The sequence below is a fragment of the Cavia porcellus genome, unplaced genomic scaffold (assembly GCF_034190915.1).
Source record: "Cavia porcellus strain 051 isolate PalLab524CR breed Dunkin Hartley unplaced genomic scaffold, mCavPor4.1 scaffold_5, whole genome shotgun sequence".
Classification (NCBI taxonomy): domain Eukaryota; kingdom Metazoa; phylum Chordata; class Mammalia; order Rodentia; family Caviidae; genus Cavia; species Cavia porcellus.
Window position 1 is genome coordinate 12,074,591 of NW_026947488.1, and position 26,862 is coordinate 12,101,452.

Genomic DNA, 26,862 nt, shown 5'->3' on the forward strand with positions numbered 1-26,862 from the left:
GAGCTCATCAGTGGGCCAAGCACCCTGAGAAAGAGACCCCGAGCATTTCCTTGTCCTCTTCCTGCCATGGGAGGCTGCCAGGGGACATCTCCATCTGTAGCCCAGAGCGGCCTCCTCTGGACCTGACCCTGCTGGCCCCGATCCTCCACATCCAGCCTCTGGGACTGTGAGGAGCGCAGCGGGGAGCCGTCTGGAACATTGTCAGAGCAGCTGGAGCTGACAGAGGCAGAGCCTGGCGGCTGTGCTGAGAGTCCTGTGCTTTTATCCCCACGTCACCCCGCCCCAGGACAGCGTGCCACACGGGCTGGGGCCGGAGTGCCCCGGCCCCTCGTCTGTTCCAGCTCTTGGCACCCACAGCACCCCCCAACACACACACACACACGCTGGAAACCTCAGATCTCTCTGCCGTTGTTGGAAGAGGCTGAGACGTCTCCTGCCAGCCAGCCCTGGGGAGCACCCCCTGTGAACTCACCACATCCACTGGGTCATGGAGCACGCTCAGCTTTTACAGGAATTGCCGTTGGTTGAGTGAGCCCACTGTTTTCATGAAACAGAAATGTCCTGGGGGTGCTGGGTAGAAACAGCCCAGCAGGGTAGGGTCAGGCAGGAGGCCTCGGTGGTGGCTAACTGTGTGACAGGCTGCCCAGGCGAGGGCCCCTTTCCAGAGGGACCATCCCTGCTGGTTCCAAGATCCTGCAGCTGTGTGCACCCCACATCTTTCAGACCTCCTGGGGCTGCCCCTTGATGTTGAAGCTGCTTCCCCGTCCCCCTCAAGATCCCACGTTTCTCCCAGGCACTGGTGGGAGGATTTGTTAATTGTTGAAAACCTCCGTTCTCTCAAAACTGCCGTCATTCTTCCCTTCCATTCGTGTTGGGCAGGGTTTCAGTTTTGCCGTGGTTCCGGAAGTGTGGCTGAGCCAGGGGAGAATGACTAGAGAACCCGGGGGGCACTGGGGTAACACCTCTGCTCACTTAAGATGAAGGGGTTGCACTGAAGAATCTGGTCTGGAAATGGAGGAGCCCAAGACGGCTGGCCACAGACCCTCCAGGCCAGGCCCCCAAGGCCAGGATTAGCAGAGTCCTGCGGGGCAGGGCCTGTCTCCCTGAACCAAACCCTCAGACGGGCAGTGCAGCCAGACACGCTGGTGCACACTGGCCATCCCGGTTAGAGCCCAGCCATTAGGTTATGAGAAAGTCTGCAACATGTGAGGTAGTGGGAACCCCAGCAGAAGGTACTTGAAACTAAGTTCTAGAAATTTCCACTGCCCAGTTTTGGGGATTGCTCTGCCCGTCCCCCAAAGCCACCTCTCTCCAGCTGACAGTCACTGGTCTATGCATTTCTGAGCTTCCCGGTGTGGAACACCAAGGTCTCCTGTCCCACTCTTCCAGACCACCCCACCCTGCTTTGTCTATTAAAGAATGCTTTAAACTGCTGGGATAAGCCAAATAGTCTCTGTGGGTTATGGGTTGAATTATGTCCCTCAAAAAGATACACTAAAGTCCCAACCCCTGCCATCTATGATTATGACCTTACTTTGGAAGTAGGATCTTTGTAGCTATTATCAAGGTAGGATGGAGTCCTCAGTGGGGCCTTATCTGATAGGATGGCATCCTGATAAAAGAACGTGTGCCTTTGAAAACAGGGACGGTGCCGCCTGACTGCAGAAGCAGAGGCTGGCACAGTGCAGGGCTCAGGGGTGGGAACTCTTTCCCAGAGCCTTGGAGGGCCTGCCCTGCCAATACCTTGATTTCCGACTTCTAATCCACAGAACTGCGAGACAATAAATGTTCATTGTCCAAGTCCCTTAGTTTGTGGTACTATGTTACAGTGGCTGGAAGACACCAACACATTACCGGGGTCACCAAACCTAGCAGTGCAAAGCTGGGGGAAAGTGATACATTATACTCTTTCTGTTTCTTTTAATCAGGAGGAAGGAGCAGCTGTAGGGTCAGCTCAGGGGGCTCCCTCTTGTAAATGAGGAAGCTGAGGCTCAACCAGGCCGAATGATCTTGGGTAAGTTCACACAGCTAGAAAGAGGCAACCACTAGACTTGAACTTGAGTTTGGGGACCACAAGGCTTATACTTACCTTCTGTATCCATGGTTCTAAATCTCATAGATGTGTGCAAAGAGCCCCCAGATCCTAGTTCAGGTGTCACTTTTTTTACATGAGCTCAAAATTTCACAGGATCCTCGTCCTTATGGGAACTACCTGCTCTGGCCACATGTTCCTAACTGGAGACTCTGTAAAGCGCACTCTCTTCCCTGGTGATTTTCATTACAAAACTGAGATGCATTCCCACCAAATCATCTCCCAGTAGAGCTGAGTGAAAATGTTTGGCAAAGAGGGGATTAATTGATAAACAGCTTGTAATACACAAATTCTACCATCTGCCTGGAATGTTTTGCAACACTTTTTGGAAACTCTAGGATTTTACAATTCCAGAGCAAGCTGTTTATTTCGGGCTGTGAAGCCACATTCATGTCTCACATGGTTGGGAATCCGCTGACTTCACTCTGGGCATCAAGGACAGAGCCCCTCTCCCCTCTGCCCTCTGGCCTCTCCCCTTTACCCTCCCCCCTCTTCCTTCTGGGACAACCACTTGGCAAGGTTGATAGAGCAGGGCTGCACTACCTGGGGAAACCAGCAGGGGTCGTCTAGTGGGAAGAGGGTACAGGGCTGGAGACTGCGAGAATTCAAGGCTTTGGGTTCTCGAAAATAAATCTATTCTTTTGGGAGGAAATGCAGCCTCCTTAAGGTGTGTATAGCCAGCTGGCATAGCTTCTTAGCCCTGAGAACAGAAGAAGGAAAGATGTGAAAGAAGCCTGACAGTCCCACCTTCCACCTCGTCCTGTCCCAGGAGGGCACCTGGGCTGGGGCCACAGTGGCAGGAACACTCTCCAACAGGCAATCAGAGGAAAGGCAAACTGCTTCTCACAGTGGAAAGAAAAACCAGAACAGCAGGCTGGCTTGGTTTCTCTTGTAAACTGTTTACCTCGAGACCAGATGGCTTGTCTCGGGCTGAGCCCTTGACCAGTTCCCGGCTGTGAGCCACCTCCACCGGCACCCAGACCCAGCTCCGTGGCTCCTGAACCTGCGCTGGAGTCCCCACGGCTCCGGTAGGGTGTGGAGGTGCCAGGCAGTGGCTGCACAGCCTCAGGATCCAGAGCCTCAGGAACACACAGCGGCCAGCACTGGGTGAGGAAGTAGAGGCTGTGGCAGAAACAGGGGTACCTGCCGTGGACAGCCTCGAACTGTGGGCTGTGGGTCCTCACCGTCCACCCTGCGCTGGGGCCTCCCGCAGCTCACAGGCGTTTGGAGCTTTCCCTCCTGCTGCCCTGCATCCCAGGATGGTGCACGACTGTGGGCTCAGGGGACTATACCCAGCTTCCTGCCAGGGCGAGACCAGCTGTGACCTACTCAGATTTTAACAGATGCAAACTATCACATTCTGAGTGGCAAAAATGTCCCTTAAGAATTTTTGGCCTCTCAACCTGGATGGCAAGGAGAGGAGATCTTGCCTGGGTGTCACAGGCCTGCTGGCCAGGAGTAGAGGGCACCCTGGCTCTCAGGTAGGCAAAGGTGGGTGGACAGCCTTGGGAGTGCTGAGAAACAGCAGACCAGGCCTGTGTGCAGGAGGGGGACAGAGGAGCTCTGGGGGCAGGCGTGGCCTCCCCAGCCCACCTCGTGGCCCGGTGAGAAGGAAGGGCCAAGCTCTTGCACGCAGCATGGAAAGAGGGACAGGTTTAGCCACGTGGGTGTCGGCAGCATGGTCACGCAGACAGTGCCACCCACACCAAGAGGGATGAATGGAAACCAGGCGTGGTGGCGCCAGTACTTGGGATGCTGAGGCAGCGGATCACCGTGAATGTGAGGGCAGCCCGGGCTCCATAAGCGAGCTCAAGGCCCACCTGGCTGCACAGCCAGACTCTGTTTCAAAAAAAAACAATGAACACAGAGGTCATTTCCGAAGGGCACTCAGATCGGTGACCAGCAGGGAGACAAGTGGGTGGAAAGGAGCCCAGCTGTGGGCTAAGTGCTTACTCTTGTAAGAAGGGAAATGCTGACAGTGGTCATCAAGCAGGGCCAGGGTGTGGCCGAGCTCCTGCCCCCAGGATGGCAGTGCCTGAGCTGCTGGCTCTGTGGCAGCTACGCCTGGGGCTCAGCAGGGTGGGGACAACAGGCTGAGTGTGAGCAGGGGGACGGGTCCTTCGGGCTGGAGATGCCACATTGTGGTGGTGGGAGTGACACAAAGGCACAGAGGTGGCTCCTGTCAGGGGCTCCTGGCTCACTCCTCTCCAGCTCCCGCCATGCCCCTGGTAGAGCCGCAGGGGCCACCGTGGCCGAGGACAGGGGGGCCAAAGGGTCAAGTGAGATTATGAGGGTCAAGAGCAAGGTCTGACCCAAGCTCCCAACTGGGCCTGCTGCCAGCTGCTCTGGGGACCGGAGCAGGGGGCAAAACCAGGACAAGGCACAGACGGGGTGAACGGGATCGAGAGGGCAGCTGGAGGAGGGGGCAGACCCCGGGCACAGCCAGGGCCGGGGCTGGGCTGCAGGATGCCTGACTGTCACGGCACGCCGGCCTTAACCTCCATGGGTTCCTCCCTCCCGGAGAAGTGCTTGTCTTTGGGTTTTGTTTTGTGTTGTGGTACTGAGGTTTGAATCCAGGACCTTCATGCCAAGCTGCATCCCTACCCTTTTTTATTTATTTTGAGACAGGGTCTAAGTTTCCACTTCCAATCTTCCTGCCTCAGCCTCCCAGAGTGCTGGGATTATAGCTGTGCACTGCCACACCCAGTCAAAGTTATGTAGTAATCTGGGTAGATAGACCAATATATTAATATTATAGGGTAAATGATTTCTCAAAAGTGCTGCCACAAGGGGAGGGAGCCTTTGCTGCCTTTCAAGTGCTCCTCATGGCGTGTGCGTGTGCGTGTGCGTGTGTGTGCGTGTGTGTGTGCAAGAGATGTGGCCCCAAGGGGCATATTCAGGAAGCCCCACAGCAAGGTGGGCCCAGCCTGCGTGCCAGCCCTGCCAAAGGGGAGCCCCTCCCATAACCTCGTTAGAGCCCTGGGCTCCAGGCCCCCAGCCCCCAGTGGGAAGTGGGTCAGGTGCACAGACCCAAGCATCTGAAGCTGAATTGTTGAAAGTGTGGTGCTGCCACTTGCTAGTTCAGATCACTTTATCTCTGTGAGCCTCAATTTCCCCATCTGTTAAATGGGGGAGACAATAGAACCCTCCTCAGGGGTGAAATGGGGTGTGAGCAAGATGCCACACGGCTCAGCCCTGTGTCTGAGACATGGAAAGGGGCACATAGAGGGCCCAGTGCCCAGGATCAGGCCAGACCTGAGTCCAGAGCAAGTTCCCAGGACATGCTTGGCACAGCAGCTCCCGCAGAGGGGTCAGCTGTCACGGGCCTCAGTTCTGTTTCAGTTTTTGGCAACCAGAGGAATCTGGACAGCAGCCACGGGGCCACGACCTTCCTCCCCCCACCACAGAGTCAGGGGTCTCTCTTAGCTCCCTTCCACTGCTCTCCCCTAACCCCGGCAGTCTGATAGCCGTAGCGTGGGCTGGTCTTTGAGGCGATGCCTGTGTAACCCTCGGGATAGGGTGGGAGTGGACCAGTGTCGAGGGGGCAGCGAGGAGCCCGTGAAGATGCCCAGGATGTTGTATGAAAAGCCATGAGTCACATGGAACTCCAGCAGCGTTAGTGTGATGGAGACAACATTTGTAAGGGAAACATTATTTTAAGAGAAAACTTTCTTTTAATCCCAATTCATCCTGAAAGGCAATGTTCTGTACATCAAAGCATACCTAGAGCCCACTTGGAGCCTGTGTTGGTTATTTTTTCTCTTGTTGCTGGATCAAAATACCTGACACTCAAAATGAAGGAAGGAAGGGTTTATTTAGCTCGCAGTGTGTGGAGGTTTCAGTCCATAACCTGCTGGATGAAGCGGGTGGCACAGCACAGGGGCAACAGCTCAAGGCGGCAGACAGCAGAATCAAGCGACAGGCAGGGGTGGGGCGCAAGCCTCAAGCATGCAGGCTGCCACCCCCTGGAGCAGATGGGCATCACTTACCCAGCTCCGTCCCCTCCTCTCCCACAGGCTGAGGATGTTTACAAAGCGAGGACCCTGGCTCCTGCTGAGTCACTTGGTTAAACTTCTAACTTCTTCAGTTGACACAATATAGCAACCATTGCAAAGCCTTAATTTCTGTGCAGCTGAGCACAACTTACTCAACTTGTTTTCTTTTTATTATTTTAAAGGGAGTAAAACAGAACAGTGAAATGAAACAAAACAGTGACAGTACAGGAGGAAATCCCAACCCCTTGCTATATTGCACATTGTTATCCTCTAAATAGCTGCTCAGACTACAGACGCCAGGTTTACAAAGTCAATCAAACAACATAAATGTCAGGTTGCTTCTTGACTTCAGTTATTATCTCTCAGCCTGTGTCATGTCTGGTTGCTTACAGTGAGTGGCGTGTGGGTGGGGCAGAGACAGGTCCCCAGCGGGCAGCACAGGCCTGTGCTCGGGGCGTGGGGCCGCCTTGCTCCTTGCTGTTTCTCCCCTCTGGCAGGGCCACTGCCCTTGGTTTTATTTTTGCTGGATTCATGACTTCTCTCTCTCCAGCGGCTCCAAGTCTCAGTTCAGATCGCTCCTGTGTCAAAGGCGCCCCTTCTCCTCCTGCTCTTCCTCCTGTTGCTGTATTCCAGGGTCTGGACATCACCCCGCCGTTTTCCCGGAAGTCTCCAATTTGTGTTTTCTTCAAACATTTCTTTTTTGATTGTGAAGGAGCATGTCTGTCGTACAGCCTTCCCTCCCTGCCTCCTTTTCCTTTCATCTTTCCTCCCATCCTTCCTTCCTTGGTGCTTGAGATGGGACCCGAGGCCCTCACACTGAGCTACGTGCCCACCCCTTTTTCAGTTATTTTGAGACAGGTTCTTGCTAAAGTATGTGACTCAGACTTGTGATCCTCCTGCATCTTCCAAGCGCTGGGGCTGTGGCCGTGACACCCAGCGAGAGCACCCGCCTGCCCAGGAACGTGATGGGCGCCTGCTATTAGTCACAGGTCGGATGCAGCTTCGAGCAGGTCACAAACCCTCCCAGACCATCTGCCCCGGCCAGGTGGGCCACAGGGGCCACAGGCAGTGCAGTGGCAGGTGAGGGTCTTCAGAGCCACCTGGCTGTCCTGGAACAGTGGGCTCGGAGGGGTGAAGGGCCCCCAGGAAGCAGCTTGTTCTTCTCGCAAGCAAGACACCAGGGCCACCTGCCCACCGGCTGTCTGGCAGGCCACTGGCTTCCGCAGAGGCCACATTGATGCCATTGCTGACTCCAGGTCGTTTCCAGGTGATGCCAAGGGGCAGGGTCTGGCATCGAGGTCCAGGACTGAGCTCCAGGAGAGCAGGGCCTCTCTGCTCTGCTGTGACCCAGGTCCTTTATTGAAAAACACTAATTTAAATCATGGGGAAGACAGCTAGCCCTGAATGGAGATGATCTTAAAGTTAGCAAAACAAAACAACCTGGTTAAATTCAAGCCCTACCCTCTGGCTGCCCGTGGCTCAGCTCTGTTCCGTGCCTGGGATAGTGCTGGGCGGGGGTAGAAAGGGTAGAAAGCTCCAGCCCAACCGTCCCATTTTACAGACTGGGAAGTAGACGCTTGGAGGGGAAGGGACTTGTGTAAGATGCGCAGCTCTCTTGGTGGTGAGGCTTCCTGTGTGTGAGCAGGTCCCTGTCTCCAAGCTAGAGGAGGAGGGAACGGAGGGGAGGAGCTGGAGCCCTCCGAGTCCCCAGGGCTGTCTCCATGGACTCTGCTGCACTGGGTCCTAGGAGGGGCCATCCAGGGGTGCCGCTTGTGGGTGGTGCAGCAGGGTGGGCGTCCAGGGGCAGGGGTGGAGGCCAAGCTCCAGCTTCGGCGGGCAATTTGAAGGGTGTCTGTGCTGCCAATGGGGATGCAAACCTTGGCCAGATCAGCAGAGCTGCCCTGGGGACCGAGGCTCAGAGTTGAGGACATACACACAGCAGGCGCTCAGGCCGTGTTCATGAGACCCTGACTTCTGGGCCAGGTGGGCAGCAGGCCTATGGAGTGGACAGATGAGCTCAGAGGCACCATTACCAAAGCCAGGGGGCCCTGGGTGCCTGCTGGCCTCACTTAATGCAGCTTAAACACCCCGGCCACGGGGCCTGGACCTACCTTAGCATCCAGGGGACCCTGCTGCCCCTGCTGCTCCACCCGGGCAAACACAGTTCCTCCAGGGGACTCTATCTGTCCACTCTGAGCCTTTGCACATACCATTCCCAACCGCTGGCACACGCCTCCATCCCACCTTCCTTCCCGCCAAGCCAAGCCTTTCTCCCAATTTAGATTGTAAATCGGTGGTGCCTTCCCTCAGGGGTCATCTGAAGTCCTCCCTCGTCCAGGGCTGAGCCAGAGATCCCTTCTCTGCTCCCATGGGCCTCAGCTCAAGCCCACTGCTTGTGCCTGCCACCGCATCTCCTGCGGGACTGGCTCACAGCCGTGTGCTGGGCATCTGCCTTCAGTTTGCACTCAGAACCTGCAGGCCCCTCCACCCTCATTTATTCAGTCAATCACTCGAAGCTGTGAACAGGGACAGTATGAGCTGCTGCCCCTGCATGTGGGTGCTCGTGAGGGGCAGAGCTGTTCCCAGAGGGGAACATGAGACAGCTGGTGAATTCTGAGGACACGTCCCAGGGTGAGCTCTGCAGGAGGAGTCTGGATTCTCCCGCTCTTCCCCCGACCTTGGCAGGACCCAGGTGAGCCCTGGGAGCAGCTGGTCCCGCCGTCGCTGTCGCTGTCGCTGGTGAAATGATCGGCGCCCGCCCGGGGCAGACCGTCTGGTTCCAGAGCAGCCCGCTCTGCGCTCTGTGTTCTGCGTGCCCAGCTTGCTCACATATAAATGCTTGTCTGGGGCTATTTTGCCATTTCCTTTCATTCTAAACCCAAGAAGCTATTTTGGAAACTCCTATAAGCAAACGAACCCCTGGCTGGCACTTGAGGGGAGAAAAAAGAGCCTTAAGTGAGGGAGTCAGGCATAAAAGCCACCCAGCCCCCAAAGCCCACACGCTAAATTTAGAAGCTTCACCTCTCAACGAGGTGAAATTGCAGGTTCCTCCGGCCGGCGGTGGTGGCGGAAACGCCGGGCAGCTGTGGCCAGCAGTGAGCAGGACAGATTTGGGGGTGGGAGAGGGCTCTGCTTCCTGCAGCCACACCTTTGGGGCAGAGGCCCAGTGTCCAGGAGCAGCTGCCCGTGTGAGGAGCCCCCGCAGCTGGCCTGCCGAGTCCCAACAGCGCCCATCTAAGTGTGGGCTTGCTGGGTGCCGGGCCAGAGAGAGGCAGCGTGGGACGCAGGAGCACAAGAGGCAGCCTGTCTGCCACCAAAGGTCTGGGAACCGCATGACCGCTATGCCTCCTCCTTGGCCCCGGGGCCCAGGGGGGTCTCTGGCTCAGCTCTGAGGCCCTGCCTGGCACTGCTGCCAGGGCTGCTGGTGGCTCTCCCTAGATGTGGGAAGGAGGGAGGGAGGCGCAGGAGGGGACGGGGTCTTCAAGGCACCGCCTTCCCGGAGGCTTCCCTTTCCGGAGGCTGGTGCCCCGGCTGGGCTGCATTTGTTAGGAAGCCGATGGCCACTGGGGTTCTCTGGAGTTTCACTCTGCCCACCATTCCATCCCATCCTGCCCTAATCCCATGTCCTTCCATCATTTAGGCCCAGCCCCACCAGGGCCGGCTAGGGGGGGACCCGGATCTGCTTCTCCCACTTCCCCACAGGACGTCACGCCCTGGTGCCTCTGTTCTGGCTCCCAAGCAGGGTGTGAGTCCACAGCATAGCTCGGGAGGCAAGCACAGCCTAGCACATGTGGCCAGGCTTTACAGCCCCAATTGCCCAGGTTCAAATCCCAGCTCTGCTGTTTCCTGCCTGAGTGAGCTTGCTTGAGAAGGAGCCACCCTCCCACCCCAGGACTTAGTTGTTCTATCTGCAGAATGGGGATGTATATTGGGTCTTGCTCCTTATGGCCTGGGGGAGGTCAGTGATAGTGTTTAAAGCCCTTAAGGCAGGTAGCAGGGTGCTGGCTCTAGAGGAGGGCGAGTGTCCAAGCAGGCTCAGAGTCAGCTGATTCTGTAATACAGTGTCCCGGACCCAGACGCTCCTGCCCATTTGCTACCTGTGGCTTCTTTGCTCTAAAAGGGTAGAGCTGTGTAGGGCAGCTGTGACAGAAACCCCACGCATCCGGCAAAGCCAGCACTTCTATCCCCGGTCCTTTGTTCTACCTGCCTAGGGCTAGGGACGGTAATTGTTGTCACCTTTGGGCTCTGGGTCCAGTGCTGTCCCAGGCGCTTTCCTCCTGGCCCCGGGTTCCCCCAGGAGACGCCTGGCGTGTTCCATGCACTGACACCCGTGGCTCCTGTTTGGCGGGGAGAGGACTCTCATTGACGGTCCTGGACACCTACAGGGAATCAGGCCCTGGAGCCTCAGGACCCCTGAGGCAGGGAGAGCCGGGAAGTGGCCAGCAAGGCGTCCCTGGGGGGCTGAGAGCAGTGACCGCAGGAGGCCCTGGCCGATGTCTTAGTTACTTTTCTCATTGCTGAGCCAAAATACCCGGCACCCAAAATTAAGGGAGAAAAGGGTTATTTGGGCTCAGTTTGCTGAGGTTTCAATCCGTACTGGATCGCTCCAGGGCAGGGTGACACAGTGAGCGGCATCACAGAGGAGAACCAGATTGTGGCAGGCAGGAGACGGCAAAAACAAGTGACAAGTGACAAGCCTCTTTCTGTCCCCTATATTTTCTTTTTTGAGATAGCTTCTTGCTGTGCAGCTCACTTTGTAGTCCAGGTTGATCTCAAACTCACAAGGATCCTCCTGCCTCGGCCTTCAGAGTGCTGGAATTACAGGCATGTGCCACCATACCCGGCACCCTGTTCTCTCTATCTTATCCAGGCTATCTGTCCTCAGGGCAGGAAACGCTCACACCCTCAGTCCTGGCAGTGCTCATCAGTCAGTTCCAGCTCACGCACTCTAGATCCAGCCACCTCTGAAAAGCCCCCCCTGTGACTGCGTGAGGCTTGGTGGGGACATCTAGACACAAGCCACAAGAGCCGGGAAGCTAATCCCACGAGCAGCTCAGCTGCTGTCTGGGAACGGGGCACTGGCTGCAGGGCACCTGGGCTCTGCTCTCCGTCCTTCTCTATCACTGAGACGTGAGCAGGAGCACCTGGCTTAGCCGTTAGGGCCCTGGGGGCGGGGCTGTTGGCTATGTCCTCTCTCTCCTGCAGGGAATGACCTGTAGGTGGTACTGGCTCCTTCTCATCTCCTCGCCCATCCAGGTAGAGAAGGTGCCTGGCCCATCCTGGTGCATGCTGGCCCCGAGAGCAGCCGTGGGCTGGCAAGGTTCACTATCAGCAGGGCACCAGCCCGCATGGGAGCCCCCACCACTGTGCACCCCGGTGCAGACTTCCTGCGGGGCTGATTCTCAGCTTCCAGTGGATGTCTGCTGGCTCGTAGTATTTCTAAAAATTTCAAAGTTGACTCTGGTGAGCAGGCACAGGTGTGGGCTGTGGGAGCCTCCCTGGGCAGGGTGTGGGGCTGGAGCTCCAGCACGCAGGCGTCCCTGAAGCCAGGTGAGACCACCGACAGCAGCCCGAGATGAGGTCGCCATGAGACACACCTGGGTTCTGAGCCCGGCTCAGCTGACGCCCTGCAGGGTCTGCGGGCTGATTTTATGGACCCACTTTTCATCAATCCAGTGAGGACATCAGTGGGTCCTGTTCCCAAAGAGGCTGAGTAATTTCAGTAAGATAATTTGCATCAGGCATAATAACAGTGGAGAAATGATGCCTCCATTCTGAGCCTGCCTCAACTTCCCCATCTGTTCATGGATTTACAGTGGCCCCTGGCTCGAGGGGGCACCCAGCAGCTGCGGAGTGGACGGTTCCCGCCCTCTTCCATCAGGGTGAGCAGTTGCTCCCCACACTAAGCTGATCACCTCCAGGGTGGGGTCTCCAACAGCAGCCAGCTCTGCCTGGGCGTCCCCTGCACACTGTGGGCTCCAGGTACCTTGTGTCCTCTGTCCCCTGTGAAGGAGGTATTTTCTGAATTCCCATTTCCCAGTTGTGATTACTGAGCCCTGGAGCCCAGGTCTGGCTTCCTTGACTCTGATGTCTCCCTGTGGGTTACATATGGGGACGGTGGAGAGGAGAGACAGCAGAAGCAAAGGCTTCTGGGGGCACACAGACCTGCTGGAGGTGCTGACCGAGCCCTGGCAGTGGCCAACAAGGAGACACAGGACTGAGCGTGGGTGGCCATGGCCTTTCCCGTCCAGGTCCGGAGGCTGGAGGTGGGGCAGGTGCAGGCTCTGGTGTGTGCAGGAGGCCTGGGTGTGTGCGGTGGCCCTGTTGTTGTTTGGTCCGCATTTGGTCAGCGGGGTCCTTGGAACGCTTGGACGGACAGTGCCCTGGTGGAAGAGGATGGAACCAGAGCAGCGGAGATTTAGATTAGATACCAAGAACTTTCCGACCGCCTGTGCTCGAAGAGGCTGGCCAGAAGGGCTACATTCCCAAGGGATGTGGGGCACTTTTTCCAACCTAGAGATGGTTTGGAAAAAAGAGAAGGCAGCCAGGGCGCTGGGCTGACCTCATTGCATTCTGGGCCGGAGACAGGACGGTGGGGTCACGGCGGTGGCAGCCCTGAACTCGGGGAGCCTGTGAACTGGGCTTTATCACCCCTGCTCGAAACCCTCCCATGGCTCCCAGCTCCCCTGGGAGCTGGGCCCGCCCAGCTGCAAGGCCCGCACCCTCCCTGGGGCTGCCACGGCTGCTCGGGACCTGCGTTCTGCCAGCTTTTCTCCTGTGCCCGCCTCCCCTACCTCCCGCAACTCTTTTTAGTTTCTGGGTCTTCATCATTCTGCATTCTCACGGTGCGGTGCCCTGGGGCTCCTGCTGCCTCCCCCCACCTTTGCCCCCACCCTGCTCAGCCTTCCCAGCTCTGGTCACCTCCTCGGCGGGCTCAGGAGCCAGGGCCCTGACACTTTGCTGCAGACTCGGGGCCACCGTGGTCCCTGGTGTGTCTGCACTGCCCGGCTTGCCGGGGGCGTGGTGTGTGCAGCCAGTGAGGGTCTGACTCACAGCAGATGCTCAGTGAGGGACTGGGCTAGAGGTGCCCAGCCCTGCTGAGGGGCCACGTCGCTGGGGCAGGAAGAACCTGCACGCAAAGTAGAGTGACCAGCGTTCGAATCCCGAGCTCCCCAACCCCATGGAGACTCAGTTTCTCCCCTGTGAGCCTGAGATGGTGCAGGGGGCAGCTGAAGGTGGGGATGGATGCAGCCCAGAGGGAGGCGCGGAGGCATCTGTGGCACAGCCAGCACTCGGGGGCGACTGTGCGTGCTGACCGTCCTGTCCTCCCGGTCCAGGTGACGGCCATGTCGGTGAGGGTGCGGTTCCTGTCACCTGCGGACGCTGGGGCTGTGGGGACTGTGGGGCGCAGCGCCTCCTTCGCGGGCTTCAGCAGCGCACAGAGCCGGAGGATTGCGTGAGTTCCCCATGCACATACACCCCAGCGTCCTGGGCTTGGGGCTTATGGGAGAGACGGGGAGGACGGGGTGCCCCGGTGACAGACACGGAGACAGACAGACACACTCAGGGCTGAAAGAAACCTATAATTTTCTTGAAATCCAAGAAGTTACCATTTTATTTTTTGGTACCCAGGATCAAACTTACAACCTTGCACTTGCCAGGCAGGCACTTCCACCACTGAGCTAAAACCCCTGCCCCAAAGTTACCATTTTAAATGCTCTGATGTCTAGTTGCAAGACAGGCTCAGAGAGGTGAGTCCACTGACCCAAGGTCACCCAGTAAAACAGCTCCAGAGCTGGGTCACGGAGTCCTTGGGGCGAGGTCAGGAAGGAATTCGCTTCCTGTTTGGTAGCCTAGGTAATGGGGCCTCCTCTCCTGGCTCTGTGACCCGGGGCACATTCTGAGCCTTGGCTTCCTCATCTGAAGAATGGGAATCCTGTGTGTCTTTCCTCATGTGTGTCATGAATACAATGCGGTGATGTCCATCGAGATGCTAGCCCATGCTGGTGCTGGGGGAGGGTTCAGATGGCGAGAAGCAGTCCCCATGGGGGACAGGCCTGGAGGTAGGGCGTGACCTATGGCCACGAGCTCATGGGAGGTGCTGTTCGGGCTGGGCCACCACACAGACTTGAGAAGAGAAGTCTCTGGGGAAGGTGACCCTCTGCGCCTAGGGGCTGCAGCCTGGCCACCCCAAAGTCTCACGCTGGGCACTGTACTAGTCCCCAGGGAGCCAACTGCCAGATGATAGGTGTGGGGACAATTTTCTAGCATTTTGAGGGCCCCCAACCTTTACCTGTCTAAGTGAGCCACAGTGCGGTGGGGAACCAGGCTGATCAGTGAGTGATCAACAGCTGTGTCCCCTAATGCCACAACCCTGCTTGGAATCCCAGTGTCCCCTGCCACTTAGGATGCAGCCCATGCCCTCGGGGGCCAAAGCCCTGGGATCAGCCCCACCATCTGCTGCACACCAGGCATGGATCTCTCCTGAGGGTCTTACCTGGAGCGCCTGTCTCTCCTGCTTCTGCTGCAGCTTCTCCTTAGGGCATGGTGTCACACATGCCTGGCAGGGGAGACCTTGAGCCCCAGGCAGGCCAGGGCCCCATCAGCGTTCCCCAGCCCTGAGTTCAGTGACCACACAATGGACTCTCTCTATGGGACCTGTTCTTCCCCTGCCACTCGAGTTGCATGGGCCATCTCGTACCTGGGGGACAGTGGCACCTCCACCCCGTTGGAATTCTGGTGTCCCAGCTGGGAGCACGCTTTCGAGTCCCTTGTTCCTCAACAGATATGTACGGAGACCTCTGCTATGCCAGGCTGAGCATGGTGGCAAATAAGCTGATGATAACCAAGACTGCTTGGTCATGGCAAGGGCTCTGCAGGACCAGGAGAGGGTGTGGTGAGGACAGCCGGCCTTCCCAAAGGGCTGGGGCAGGGACACAAAAGAACAGAAGAAGCAGATCCTGATCAGGTGGGAGAGGACAGGACAGCAGATGCAAAGGTCCTGAGGGACAAAAAGCAACTGGCGTGTGGGGCCCTGGTTGGAGAAGGCCACAGGGGCACCCATGTCGCATTCAGGCTACAGAGAACTGAAGCAGAGACTTCAGACGGGATGACATTCAGCCCAGGACCCACGGGGACAAGCCCCCAGTGCCCGGATGTACAGGCCGTGGGGAGGAAGTGTGGGACCTGTGAGGAAGGCACCCGTGGGCGCCCAGGAGGTGCAGCTGCACGGGCTGCAGACACGCTGGCTGGGGTCCTGCTGCTGTGAGTTGCCTCTTCCTGCAATTCCTGGTGTCCCACCCTGGGGTCCACATCAGGGCTGGAGGGCCAGCTGTGCAGGCCATCTGGCAAAGGACTTGGCCCTGCAGCTCTTGATGTAAAGCGCCCCATACTCCCTGAATTCTGGGTGAAAAGAGGCCAGAAGTCATGTGGTCCCTGGGCGTGGGGGCCATCAGCCCAGGTCAGCCCTGTCCATGTCTGCATCGAGGGTAGATGGCTCTGATGACTGTTGACATCCTGGACCACACTCCTTCCCCTCAGGGAGCTAAAGGCTGGGTCCAGCTGGCCCAGGTCCCTTGGGGCCGCAGCCTCTGCCGTCCCCCTGCCCAGGGACGAGGAGGGAGGTGCCAGAGAGGAACAGCATCTATTTGTACTTCCTGTCCCCAGAGCTGGACCCTTGGTGCTGCCTCCTGGGCTCTGGCGGGAGAGCCAGGCTTGGGTTTCAGGCCTCAGCTTCTGGCCTTATTTCCCAGTTAACCCAGTCAGGCCAGAACAGCCAGGCTGTCCAGGCACTCAGCTCAGGGCAGGGGGGTCAGGAAAGTGACCTCCGGCAGGAGAGCAGGGGCCTTTTTAGATACTAAAGGCTGTGCCTCTGTTGGTCTCAATTTTCCCTTCTCCTGCTTTGACGTAGACAGCTGTTTAGTCCATAGAGAATTCTCTTGGAAGTAATCTCATGGTAGAATTTTATACTAAGTTGTCAATGGTTGCTACAATAGGTCATTTCCATGGGCCCTGGGGGTGGCAGTGGTGGGGCAGACTCTGATACTGTCCCTTTTTTTCCTCCGCTGACAGGCACAGGTACCCTTAACCCTGTCCTGCTCTGCCCTTCCCCAGGCTGTTGGGCAAATCCCCGTTGGGCCCTGAGCCCCATGAGGCCCTCGCCTCCCCTCATTGGGTCTCTTGGGACACATGGGTGTGAATGCTAGATACTCAGGCTCTGAGCTCAGGGTCCTGATCAATGGCCCCCAAGAGCGAGACCTTGCTGCCCCGTGTTGGAAAGAAACAGCCCCATGTGTGGGGATCTGTCCCCACCCCGACCCCGAGCCTATCTGGTCGGCCCTCTGAGGGCTGAGTGCTGCCTTGGGTTTCTGACCTGGCCCAGCCACGGTGACCAGGGCCAAAGCCGGTGACAGTGGTGCAGGCAGAGGGCGGCTCTGTGGCCACACGTGACCCACTGGGGCACACGGGACCGTCGGGAGCTGTCTGGCGTGCCGGGGGCTGTTTAATATTTACTGAGTCCTCTTGGAGCTGAGCCGGTGACACATCCACCCTGGAGGCTGCTCCTGGCTGGCTGTTGTGACATCCGGGTCTGACTCGCAGCCTGATTTCACCATCCAGAGGCTGCGCGCGCACCGCTGGTTGGGCCGCCCTGCCCTGGGACACCAGACGGGGTGCCGGGCTCAGAGCTCATAGGCAGATGGGCAGGGCGCCGGGCTCAGAGCGCCCGCCCTCCTGGGACTGCAGGACCCCGGCAGCTGGCCCCTGAGTGGCCCCTGTGCCTGGAGATGGCGACCTTGTGGAGAGCGCGTTCCAAGAGGTGGGTGAGGTGGCCAGGGAGGCGGGGGACCCCGGGCCCTGGAAAATGCCTCTCATCATGGACTCTGCAGATGCCAGGACAGCAGTGATAGCGACTGGGCAGTAACAGGGCAGGCACAGCACCCCTTCCCGCTCCCCGACTGGGGGGCCGTCCCCAACCCTTTCCTTGACTTCATGACCTCCTGTACGCTTTAGCTTTCTACCTGGCACCTGGTACCATCTGACAAGACTTGAACACGTGTGTGGTACTTCTTTGCCAGGCATTGTTTGAATTCCTTTGTGTTTTCTTAGACAGGTAACCCTCATAGGGACCCTGCTCTGGTTCCCATTTTACAGATTAGGAAACTGAAGCACAGAGAGGTTGGATAACTTACATAAGGTCACACAGCCTGTTTGGGGGACAGCAGGACGCAGATCTCAGTGGTGGGCCCAGGGCCTGCCCCTGACGCCCCTTCCGTGCGTCTCCTGGGCTGGTGTCAGCTCACAGGGCAGGTGGTACCTGCGCTCTGCTCCAGCCCCTAGTGCTGGCTGTGTATCTGGTGTAAGTGTTGAGTGAGTGGCCACCTCGGGACGGCTCTGTGCGGCAGGCATTCTTGTATCTTCCCTTTACAGGTGGGGAAACTGAGGCAAGGGTGAGGTGAGGTGTTCAGACCCCACATTCCTAAGCAGCAGGCAGCCCGGCTCGCAGGAGCAGGGTTTGAGACCGAGGTGTGCCGCTGCGGTGGGAACCACAGGCTTGGCTCGAGGTCCATCGGGGCTAGCAGGTGACATGCGGACAGCCCTGAGCAGAGTAAACAGTGGCGTCATATCTCCATGGAATGCGCAGCATCTAGCCCAGCCAGAAATACAGCCTGGCTGGCCTGTGAGCCTCCTGGGGACAGGTAGGGTGGTTCTTCTCTCGGGGCTGCTGTCCCCTGCCTGGCCTTCAGGACCGAAGTCCTCTGCAGCCCCCATGGCCTGAGCCCTTGGGGTGGGAGGGAGCACAACCAGGGCTTGAGTCTCAAAGTGTAGCAGCTTGGGCAGGACTTGGGCTCAGCCTCTGGCAGGAGGTGTCTGCCCAGGGCAGCCCCTGAGCCCCTCAAGGAGTATTCAGGGGGAGGCTTGATTGAGGCCCCTCGGAACAAGGTAGAAATGCATAATCTCAGGCCCCCCTGCAGGCCGGCTGGACGCACACTCTGGAGGTGGAGCCTCCAATCAGAGCTGAACAACTCCTCCAGGTGTTTCTGATGCCCCTCGAGAACCCTGGTTGGACCCTTTGGATCCCAGCTGAGGGTGTGTGTGGGCTTGGCTTTGGAGCCCAGCTCTGCCACCTTCGAGCTTCTTGACATCGGACAGAGGCTCCCGGCTCACCAATCCTGTGGCAGGCCGTGTTGCCCTGGTCAGTTAGGCTTCGTTAACTTTCACCACTACTTCCCAGGCTGGGAGTGAGGGGAACGGAGCAGCACGCACATGAGTACTAATATTTACAGGGGTGCTCACCTCTAATCCCCGTTATCTGAGAGCCTGAGATACGAGGATTGCAAGTTTGAGCTCAGCCTGGGCAGCTTAGCAAGATCCTGTCTTAAAATAAGATAAAAGGGGGGGCTGGGGATTTAGCTCAGCAGCACAAGCACCTACCTGGCAAGTGCAAGGTCATGAGTTCCATCCCCAGTCCCCCCACCATAAATAGGGGGATGGGCTGGGGGAAAGGGCTCAGTGATACAGTGCTCACCTAGCATGCAAAACCAACCAAGGAGCTTCTTCAGAGCTGCAGGGAGCAAAGTCGGCACCAGCCAGCCTGGTCCTCCATCCTCCTGAGGGAACTCTAGGGTTCTAGGCAGAGGCCGAGGTGCCACTGAAGCCTGATGCTGGGCTGCTGTGGTCAGTCCCCAGATGCTGGACATCTGATGGGCTGTCACTGCTGGGAGCTGCTGGTTCTCAGGATCATGTAGTCTGTGCTCCCAGCTCCAGTTTTAAGTGGAAAAGAAACACCGGGGTGATAGAGTTGCAAAGTCCAAGCACAGGTCCAACTTCAGGAATAGCTGGATCCAGGAAGTCCTTGCCACGTGGTCATCGTGCGTGTGCTCTGACTCCATCCACCTCCTTCTGTGTTGGATCTGTTTTCCCTACAGGCTAACAAGCGGGGTGTGTTCCCCCAGTTAGCAACACCAGCAGAAGGAATCCCTTCTCCTCCTGTGACTCCCGAACCAAATTTCTGGCCAGACTTCTGCCCTTGGCCTTGCCCTGGGCCAGAGGCGTGGAATTTATTGACTAAACCATCCTGTGAAGTGGGTTTGCCCGGGATGCGTGTGTGCCAGTGTGGTCACAGGACAGCACCTTCTCCCCCGAGAGCAGAAGAGGCAGAGCTGGGGGCCTGCCCCGAGGGAAATTCCGACGCTGTTAATGGAGGACACAGCTGGGGCAGGGTCGTGGCCACCCTTGTGCGGACACAGGCTGCAACCTGGCCAGCCGACCCGCCCATCCCACAGCTGCCTGACTGCATCCTCACTGTGAGCTCATTTCAGGTCCCAAGTTTTTGTGATTTAACCTCTTAATCCTCAAATGCAGACCTCTCACTTTACAGATGGGGAAACTGAGGCTCAGAGTCTCAAGTTTCTCAGAAAAGCTCGAGGTGAAGGGGTGGGGCCCAGCCAGGTCTCCTGAGTCCCACAGTGCCTGTCCTAGGGCAGCGAGGTCCCGAGCCACACCCCATCTCCCTCCTCGGCCCCTCTCGCAGGAAGCTGGCCAACAAGAATTCTGTGAGGTCGCGGTCACCGGCGAAATACTCCAAGTCCTACGGCACACTTCGCAAGGTGCCGGCCGGCCTGGAGCCCAAGCCGCAGCAGGTGAAGAAGATCTTCGAAGCCCTGAAGCAGGGCCTCAAGTAAGTGCCGCCTGGGGTCCCCCTTGGCGCCCCCTGCCTCTTTGGGGAGCCCAGCGGGTCTGTGTGTGAAGGGCGCACAGGGCTGCAGCCTGCTTAGGCCCTGCAGAAGCCTGAGGAGTCCAGGCTCTGCCAGCCAGCAAGGGAGACAGACGGTTATCCGGGCAGCGGCCAGATCAGGGAGTTGGTCACAAACATTGATTTACTGAGGCGCAGGGTCTAGGAGGGAACAAAACAGGCAAAACTCCTGTCCCTGCGGGGTTGACTGCAGCGGGGACAGACGATCATAAACCACACGGGGAGGTAAAATGCAGGCGTGTCAGATGGTACAAGTGGCACAGAGGAAAAGGGATCCAGGCAGGGAGGTGCGGGATGATCTTAAGTGACGTCACACGTGGGTAAACGGCCGCCCGCAGAGAACAGGAAGTGGGCCATGCAGGTAATGGGCGAACATTCCAGGCCACAGGAGGCAGAGCAAAGGCCCGGGGGCAGGAGCTGAGGCACAGGTGGTGACAGAGGGACACTGCAGAGCGAGGGTTGGGGACCCCGCGGTGAGGCCTCTGGTGCTCGGCCTGGAGGAAACGGAGCCACGGAGGGTTCTGTGTGGAGCCGGGATGTGATCTGACTTCGGCTTTAGTAAGATCTCCAGAGAGAGGCAGAGCTGGGTAAACATTTGAGCAGTTTAGCACCAACAGTTTTCAAGCAATACTTTTTTTGTTTTTTTGGTTCTGGGGTTTGAATCCAGGGCCCCACATACGCAAGGCGAGTGCTCTACCATTGATCTATGTTCTTGGCCCTTTTTATTTTATTTTGAGGCAGGATTTTGCTGAACTGCCCAGGCTGGGCTTGAATTTACAATCGCCCTGCCTTGGCCCTCTGGGTAGCTGGGGTGCTGCCACGCCCGGCTTTCGTTCTATACAGCATAAACAAGAAAGTTAAAATGGAGAGGAAGGGATTTTTTTCCTTTTCTTTGAAATGGGGTCACACTATACACCGACAGTTCAGACGGGCCTTGAGCTCACTGTGTAGCTCAGGCTGGTCTAGAACTTGCAGTAACCCTCCTGCCTCAGCCTCCCAAATGCTGGGATTATAAGCATATGCTGCCATGTCTATCAGGGGCTCACTTCCCTGGGCAGCATCTGGGCTCCCCTAAGGACCTGGAGGTCTAGCTGGGCTGTGGTCACCCCTTCGGTCCCAGGGAGCCTGATCCCTGAGTAAGGAGTGGCCGGCAGAAGCTGCCCCTTCCACATTTGTGGAGGGTGCATGACCTTCCTGGGGTGACCCAGCAAATCTGCAATGTAGCAGATGAACCCCACCCTGGGTTCCCTACCCACAACTTCCTCCATGCTCCACAGTGTGATTTCTAGGCCTCTGTAGGGTCCTCAGCCCCTGTGTCCAGGTGGGAGGGTCAAGTGTGGCACACTGACCTCCCCACGGATGGACCCAGCCTGGCAACAGGCACAGTGCGGGGTGATGACAGGGCCCCAGAGGACACTGCAGGCTTCTGGCCTGTGTTAAGCCTCGCTGCTGCTTCGTGGCCCTGATTGGGCTACTTGCGGCCCCTGGGAGTCAGTTTGCCTGTCCTTAAAACCTGTGTCCTAACCTGGCCTGGAGAGACAGCGCCCTCGGCCAGGCCTGGGCGCTCAGTCAGCGGCCACTTTTTTCTTGCCTTGCTCTTTTCCACTGAAAAGTCTCCCCGGTGTCCGCTGCAGGGAGTACCTGTGTCTGCAGCAGGCCGAGCTGGATTACCTGTCAGGACGGCACGCGGACACCCGGAGGAATTCCAGGCTGGTGAGCCCCCCACCCCACCCCGCTCCCAGACTCAGGCTCAGGAGGGCCCTGACTGGCAGAACGGTGCAGGCCAGTGCCAGAGTGCAGGGCAGCGGGTCAGCCCGCCTCCTTCTCTTTCTAGAAGAACCCAAGGCAGGTGGGGGAATGGAGACAGGTGTGTTCCAGGTTTTAGATGCCTCCCACTTATTTTTTTGAGACATGGTCACTCTATGTAGTTCAGGCTGGCCTTGAACTCACTATGTAGCCCATACTGGCTTCAAACTTGCAGCAATCCTCCTGCCTCAGGCTCCCGAGTGCTGGGGTTACAGGTGTAGGCCACCATGCCTGGCCTTAGATAGTCCTATTTTATAGACCTTTGCAGTCAGGTGCCCTGAGGTCAGGAAAGGGAGCTGTTTCTCTAGTGTGTCCTGGTGGCCCTGGACACTGTCCTTGTTGGAGCCTGCATGTTTTGTCCGACATTCTGTCTGCTCCAATTTTTTTCCATCATTAGAGCTGCCCTCACCTCCACCCCACAGTCTAGTGCAGGGCTCACCCGCTCTGGGCTTCATTACCAGAGCCAGGCTTAACAAGAAAACAAAATACAACAAACACAACAAAAAGCAGTGCTCAGATAACTTGCTTTTGAGACAAGCAACAGATGACTTTTTAGTGTATCCCATGTGACCTCTGGGACCTACCGTACTGATACTAAAACATTACTCACTGTCTATGGAAAGTACGGATTCTTACTGGGTGTCCCGTATCTTACCTGGGGACACTGCCAGGTCCCCTGAGTGGGGACCTGCACCCCTCCAGCTGGAGGATCCCTCTTGCAAGCTGTGCCGTCCCTCCAGCCTCCTCTCCTGCTCCCCACTGCTGCCTCATGCAAACCCCACCTGTCTCTTACGGACACAGTTGGGAACAAAGCACACCTGCCCGCTGCTGTGGGGTCCCCTCCTCCCCAGCCAAGGGGCACTGCAGGCCCCAGTGTGCTAAGGGGCTGGAAGCTGGGGAGGGTTACAGAGGCCCCCCCGTCAGCAAGCAGGTGGCACCAGGCTGGAGCTCATGCCTGTGCCAGCCACATGGGGCAGGCGTGGCCCAGCCAGCTGCATGCGCCTCGCCCTGGGTGGGTGGCTGGGCAGGGGCCAATGCAGAGGGTGGAGGAAGAGCTGCCAAGAGACCCCGCCGGTCCTAGTGCCCGGCCCCCCACCGTCGCACGGCTCCCACACAGGGAGCCATCCCTGTTCTCTGGGACCCAGAAATAGGCGCATAAATGTGCATGTGGCACATGGAGGCCAGGGAAGGGTGACTGTCCCGGGGCCACCCTTGGAAAGGCTGCTTCGGTGCCCTGCTGCCCCAGCAGCTGCTGGTTTGAATTTCACCACCATAGTGGTCTCTGAGAAGCTCGTGCAGATGATTCTTTTCTAAATCTTGGGACTTTTTTTTTTTTTTTTGAGATAGGGTCTCCCTGTGTAGTTCAGCTTGGCCTTAACTCACTATGTAGCCCAGGCTGGCCTCAAACTCCCAGCAATCCTCCTGCCTCAGCCTCCCGAATGCTGGAATTACTAGCGTGCGTTACCACATCCAGTTCTATTTATTTTTTAACTAAATGCATCCATAGGAAAGCAGCCTTCTGGAGCAGGCTTAGCTCTTTCCTTCCGACTGACACGCATCGCTGTCTACCTGTGCGGCCTCCCTTCCTCAGTCCGCTATTTCTCTTTCTCTCCCTGGTTGCACAGTCACATCACACACACATGCATGCACAGAGAGATTTGAGTTCAGTAACTGACTTCTAAAAAAGAAATCACGTTTTTTACTCCACATCTTACCTTTCTTCTCCTTGGGTCTCTAACCTTGATCTCTAACTTCCTTGGGTCTCTAACCTCCAGGAGCGGCTCCTGTAGACTCCTCCATCAGCAGGGGGCGCTGTGAGCCTCTGGCCACGCCCTCTCATTTGCATACTGCAGGTGGCCTTGGCCATAGTGGCCAAGCCTGAGCTGGTTACAGCCTGGTCCTTGATGGAAAGCTTGCGCTGCCCCTGACCTTGTCTGCTTTGCTCAGCCACATCCCAGCAGACACTGCTAAGGGCAGTGCCATCTGTCTTCCCAAGTTCTTCCCGCCTGGCTGGAGTCGCGTCCCCACTGAGTTGCCTTCTGGCTGAACCCTTACCCCTGGCAGCCCCCGGGGAGCAGAAGCTCTCGATGCCCGTTTTACATACACCATGTCCTTCAGAGAGGTTGGGTAACTTGCCCAAGACACACAGCAGGGCGAAGCAGCACCAGGTCTAGAGCTGCCTCCCAAAGGGTGTGTGTGTTTAATCGCTCTTTCCCCTGGGCCTGTGGCAGGCGGCAGATTTTGTCCCCTGAGCACAGGGTCCCCGCATGTAGCCTCTCAGGCCTGGAGGAGCACTGGGGCTCTGACACCTTCGCCTCCCCGTTTTTACTTCCCACAGGCCTTCTATTATGACCTGGATAAGGTGAGTTAAGCTTCTGTCCACACCCAGTCGGCAAGGCGGCCAGAGGCAGGGCCCGTGCAGGCGTCCCGTGCTCCCGCTGCTCTGGAGGGGAGTACTTGGGTTTTCTCCCATTGTATAAAAGGGGAAACTGAGGCTCTCTGAGCCTCCCTCAAGGCTGGTGAGGGGCCACCCTGGCACTGAACCCTGTCCCCGAGGCCAGGACCTGATGGAGGGTGGTGGGGGCTGGCGGGAGCTCCCGGCCACTTTTAAAGCATCTTTGCTCTTCCTGGGAGAAGCAAACCCGCTGGGTGGAAAGGCACATCCGGAAGATGGAGTTCCACATCAGCAAGGTGTGTGGCCCCGGGGTCTCACAGGGTGGGGGGCGGCCTCGAGGGGCTGGCAGAAGCTGGGGAGGCTGCTGGGCAGGGCTGGAGAGGGCCAAGGGTGAGTGCAGGTGGGCTGCGGGGGCCCAGGCTAGCGGTGGGTGTAAGGGGATGGGCCCCCCAGGACTGGGGTGCAGAAAGACTCATGCTTAACCTTAGAGGCCGGGAAGAGCCCAAGTACCCACTGCACAGATGAGAAAGCAGAGCCCAGAGAGCAGGGAAGGGCCCAGTTATGCCGGAAGACCTTTGGAGTCTTCAGTCTTTCACGGCCCAGGTTACTCCCCAGAGCCCAGGGTGGGAGCTGTCACAACCCGCCTCAAAACCAAGCAGAGAGGAAGAAATCTGTTCACTGGTCCACCTTGCTGGTTTTTATTGTGCAACCCTTTGCAGTGGGACAGAGTGGACAAGCTGAGCCAGGCATGGTCCCGGCCTGGGGGTGCACACTGTGCAGACGGCAGGGGCCCCGGGTGCTGCTGGGGTTCAGTGTGGAGCTGTCTGCAGGCAGCGGGGGCCTGTCCTGTCGCCCACTGCAGGTGGATGAGCTGTACGAGGGCTACTGCATCCAGTGTCGCCTGCGCGACGGGGCCTCCAACATGCAGCGTGCCTTCTCCCGGAGCCCACCGAGCCGCGCGTCCCGTGAGAGCCTGCAGGAACTGGGCCGCAGCCTGCACGAGTGCTCCGAGGTGGGCGCCTCCCCGTGCCCCACACCCCCACTGCAGCAGGTGGGTGGGCGATGGCTGAGCCACCTGTGGGGCTTTGCAGGACATGTGGCTCATCGAGGGGGCGCTGGAGGTCCACCTGGGCGAGTTCTACATCAGGATGAAAGGTACACAGCCAGTTTGGGGGATCAGTTCCTCTTGGGGACCCTGAGAGTTCTGCTGGAGGCGGGGGGATGTGGGCCAGAGTCCCGGGGTGCAGCCCCTCCTTAGTGTCTGCTTACAACTGAGCCTCAGCAGTGAAGGCCCAGCACCCCCACCCATGGCGCTGGCTTAGCCTCCCTGACACTCGTGGGGTCCCCCTGCGTGAGGGACAGGGGCGGTTTGAGCACCTTTCTGTGTTCCAGGCTTGGTGGGCTATGCACGCCTCTGTCCGGGGGACCACTATGAGGTACGGCCACTGTCCGGGTCAGCACTTGGGTCTCAGCTGAGGTCCTGTCCGGAGGGAGGCTCTAGGTGGGCAGCGAGGGGGACCCACCTGGGGCGGCCCCCACACCCCTTCCCGGGCCTCGCCTGCAGGTGCTCATGCGCCTGGGCCGCCAGCGCTGGAGACTGAAGGGCCGCATCGAGTCTGACGACAGCCAGGTCTGGGACGCAGAGGAGAAGGCCTTCATCCCCACCCTGCACGAGAATTTGGAGATCAAGGTGGGGTCCAGGCTGGTGTGGGCAGGGCTTTCCGGGTGCTCGGCTCAGACACTAGCCTCCAGGCCCCACCCCAGGTGACAGAGCTTCGGGGCCTGAGCTCGCTGGCCGTGGGCACCGTCACTTGCGACATTGCAGACTTCTTCACGACGCGGCCGCAGGTCATTGTGGTGGACATCACGGAGCTGGGCACCATCAAGCTGCAGCTGGAGGTGCTGTGGAAGTGAGTGGGGCTGACCCCTACTCCCCGTGCCCTGCTGCGCCCTCTGCTGGCCTGACCGCAGAGAGGCGCCCTGCCCACCCGAGATCCTCCCGCTTCTCAGCTGTTCCCACCATGCCAGGCCCAAGCCCCGGTGGCCCCCCGCTGCCCCACCAGCCCTTTTGAGTTTGAACTCTGTTCTTGCCTTTGGCCAAATTGGGTACTGAATCCCGGGCTGGGTCAGGAGGTGCTGAGCGGCTCCTCCAGCCAGGCCTCTGCACCCCTCACCTGATCTTAAAGCTGAGAGAGAAACCTGCTGTGAATCGCCCTGTCCGCCTCAGGGCGACACTGGCCCCAGCAAGAGGCCTTGGGTAAAGGGCTTTTTGCAGAGTTTCTTGCACATGGGGCTTATTGTGCAGAGCAAAGACAACCCCTTCGCAGCCACAGCGCCTCCTGGGCCTCTCCGGGCCCCAGAGCTCCCAGGTGGCCTCACACCAGCTCATGACACCCAGCCTCCCTTCTCCCCTCCAGCCCCTTTGATTCCGAGAGCCCCCTGGTGTCACCCAGCCCCACGGGCAAGCTTTCTGTGGGCAGCAGGAAGGGCTCCTTGTACAACTGGACACCCCCGAGCACCCCCAGCTTCCGGGAGAGATATTACCTGGTGAGTGAGCTCTGCCCCGGGCAGGGACCTCGAGGTCACCGGGGGAAGGGGAGTGGGGGCTGGTTGGGGATTCTGGGTGGCTGCCGTACTTGGGTTCCCAGCTGCCGCCCCTCACCCTGGGTGGGGCCTGTGGCATTGGTCTTGGGCTCCTGGTTCTTCTGGACGCTGGCGATGGGCTCTCTGGAGGCTTCAGCCAGCCCGGCCGTCGCTTGGCCTCCACATCTTGTTTCAGATATTCTTGCCGTGCAGCCCAGAATTAGAATCAGGGCTGGGT

The 26,862-nt window shown here is 58.3% G+C and overlaps 1 protein-coding gene and 1 long non-coding RNA gene across 9 annotated transcripts in view; one reads left to right on the plus strand and one right to left on the minus strand.

Moving 5' to 3' along the window:
• Ripor3 (RIPOR family member 3) overlaps window positions 1-26,862 on the plus strand; it is a 61,204-nt gene that overhangs the window by 22,287 nt on the left and 12,055 nt on the right. Inside the window, exons 1-12 of one of the 8 annotated variants that reach the window (XM_063248172.1) lie at window positions 9,151-9,406; window positions 13,425-13,543; window positions 19,619-19,765; window positions 21,475-21,553; window positions 23,985-24,008; window positions 24,281-24,337; window positions 24,904-25,053; window positions 25,133-25,196; window positions 25,434-25,477; window positions 25,606-25,731; window positions 25,806-25,951; window positions 26,459-26,588. In XM_063248172.1, coding sequence (XP_063104242.1) covers window positions 13,434-13,543; window positions 19,619-19,765; window positions 21,475-21,553; window positions 23,985-24,008; window positions 24,281-24,337; window positions 24,904-25,053; window positions 25,133-25,196; window positions 25,434-25,477; window positions 25,606-25,731; window positions 25,806-25,951; window positions 26,459-26,588 — 1,077 coding nt within the window. In that variant the 5' untranslated portion in view covers window positions 9,151-9,406; window positions 13,425-13,433. Of the gene's footprint in view, window positions 1-9,150; window positions 9,407-11,752; window positions 12,070-13,424; window positions 13,544-16,078; window positions 16,904-19,618; window positions 19,766-21,474; window positions 21,554-23,984; window positions 24,009-24,280; window positions 24,338-24,903; window positions 25,054-25,132; window positions 25,197-25,433; window positions 25,478-25,605; window positions 25,732-25,805; window positions 25,952-26,458; window positions 26,589-26,862 lie in introns of those variants that run through there. The other 7 variants (XM_063248167.1, XM_063248169.1, XM_063248168.1 and 4 more) reach the window with 7 other exon arrangements.
• LOC134475970 (uncharacterized) lies at window positions 24,724-25,610 on the minus strand. The gene is made up of 2 exons (XR_010047319.1): window positions 25,419-25,610; window positions 24,724-25,179 (listed from the first exon to the last, which is right to left on the minus strand). It is a non-coding gene; the product is annotated as an uncharacterized LOC134475970 (long non-coding RNA).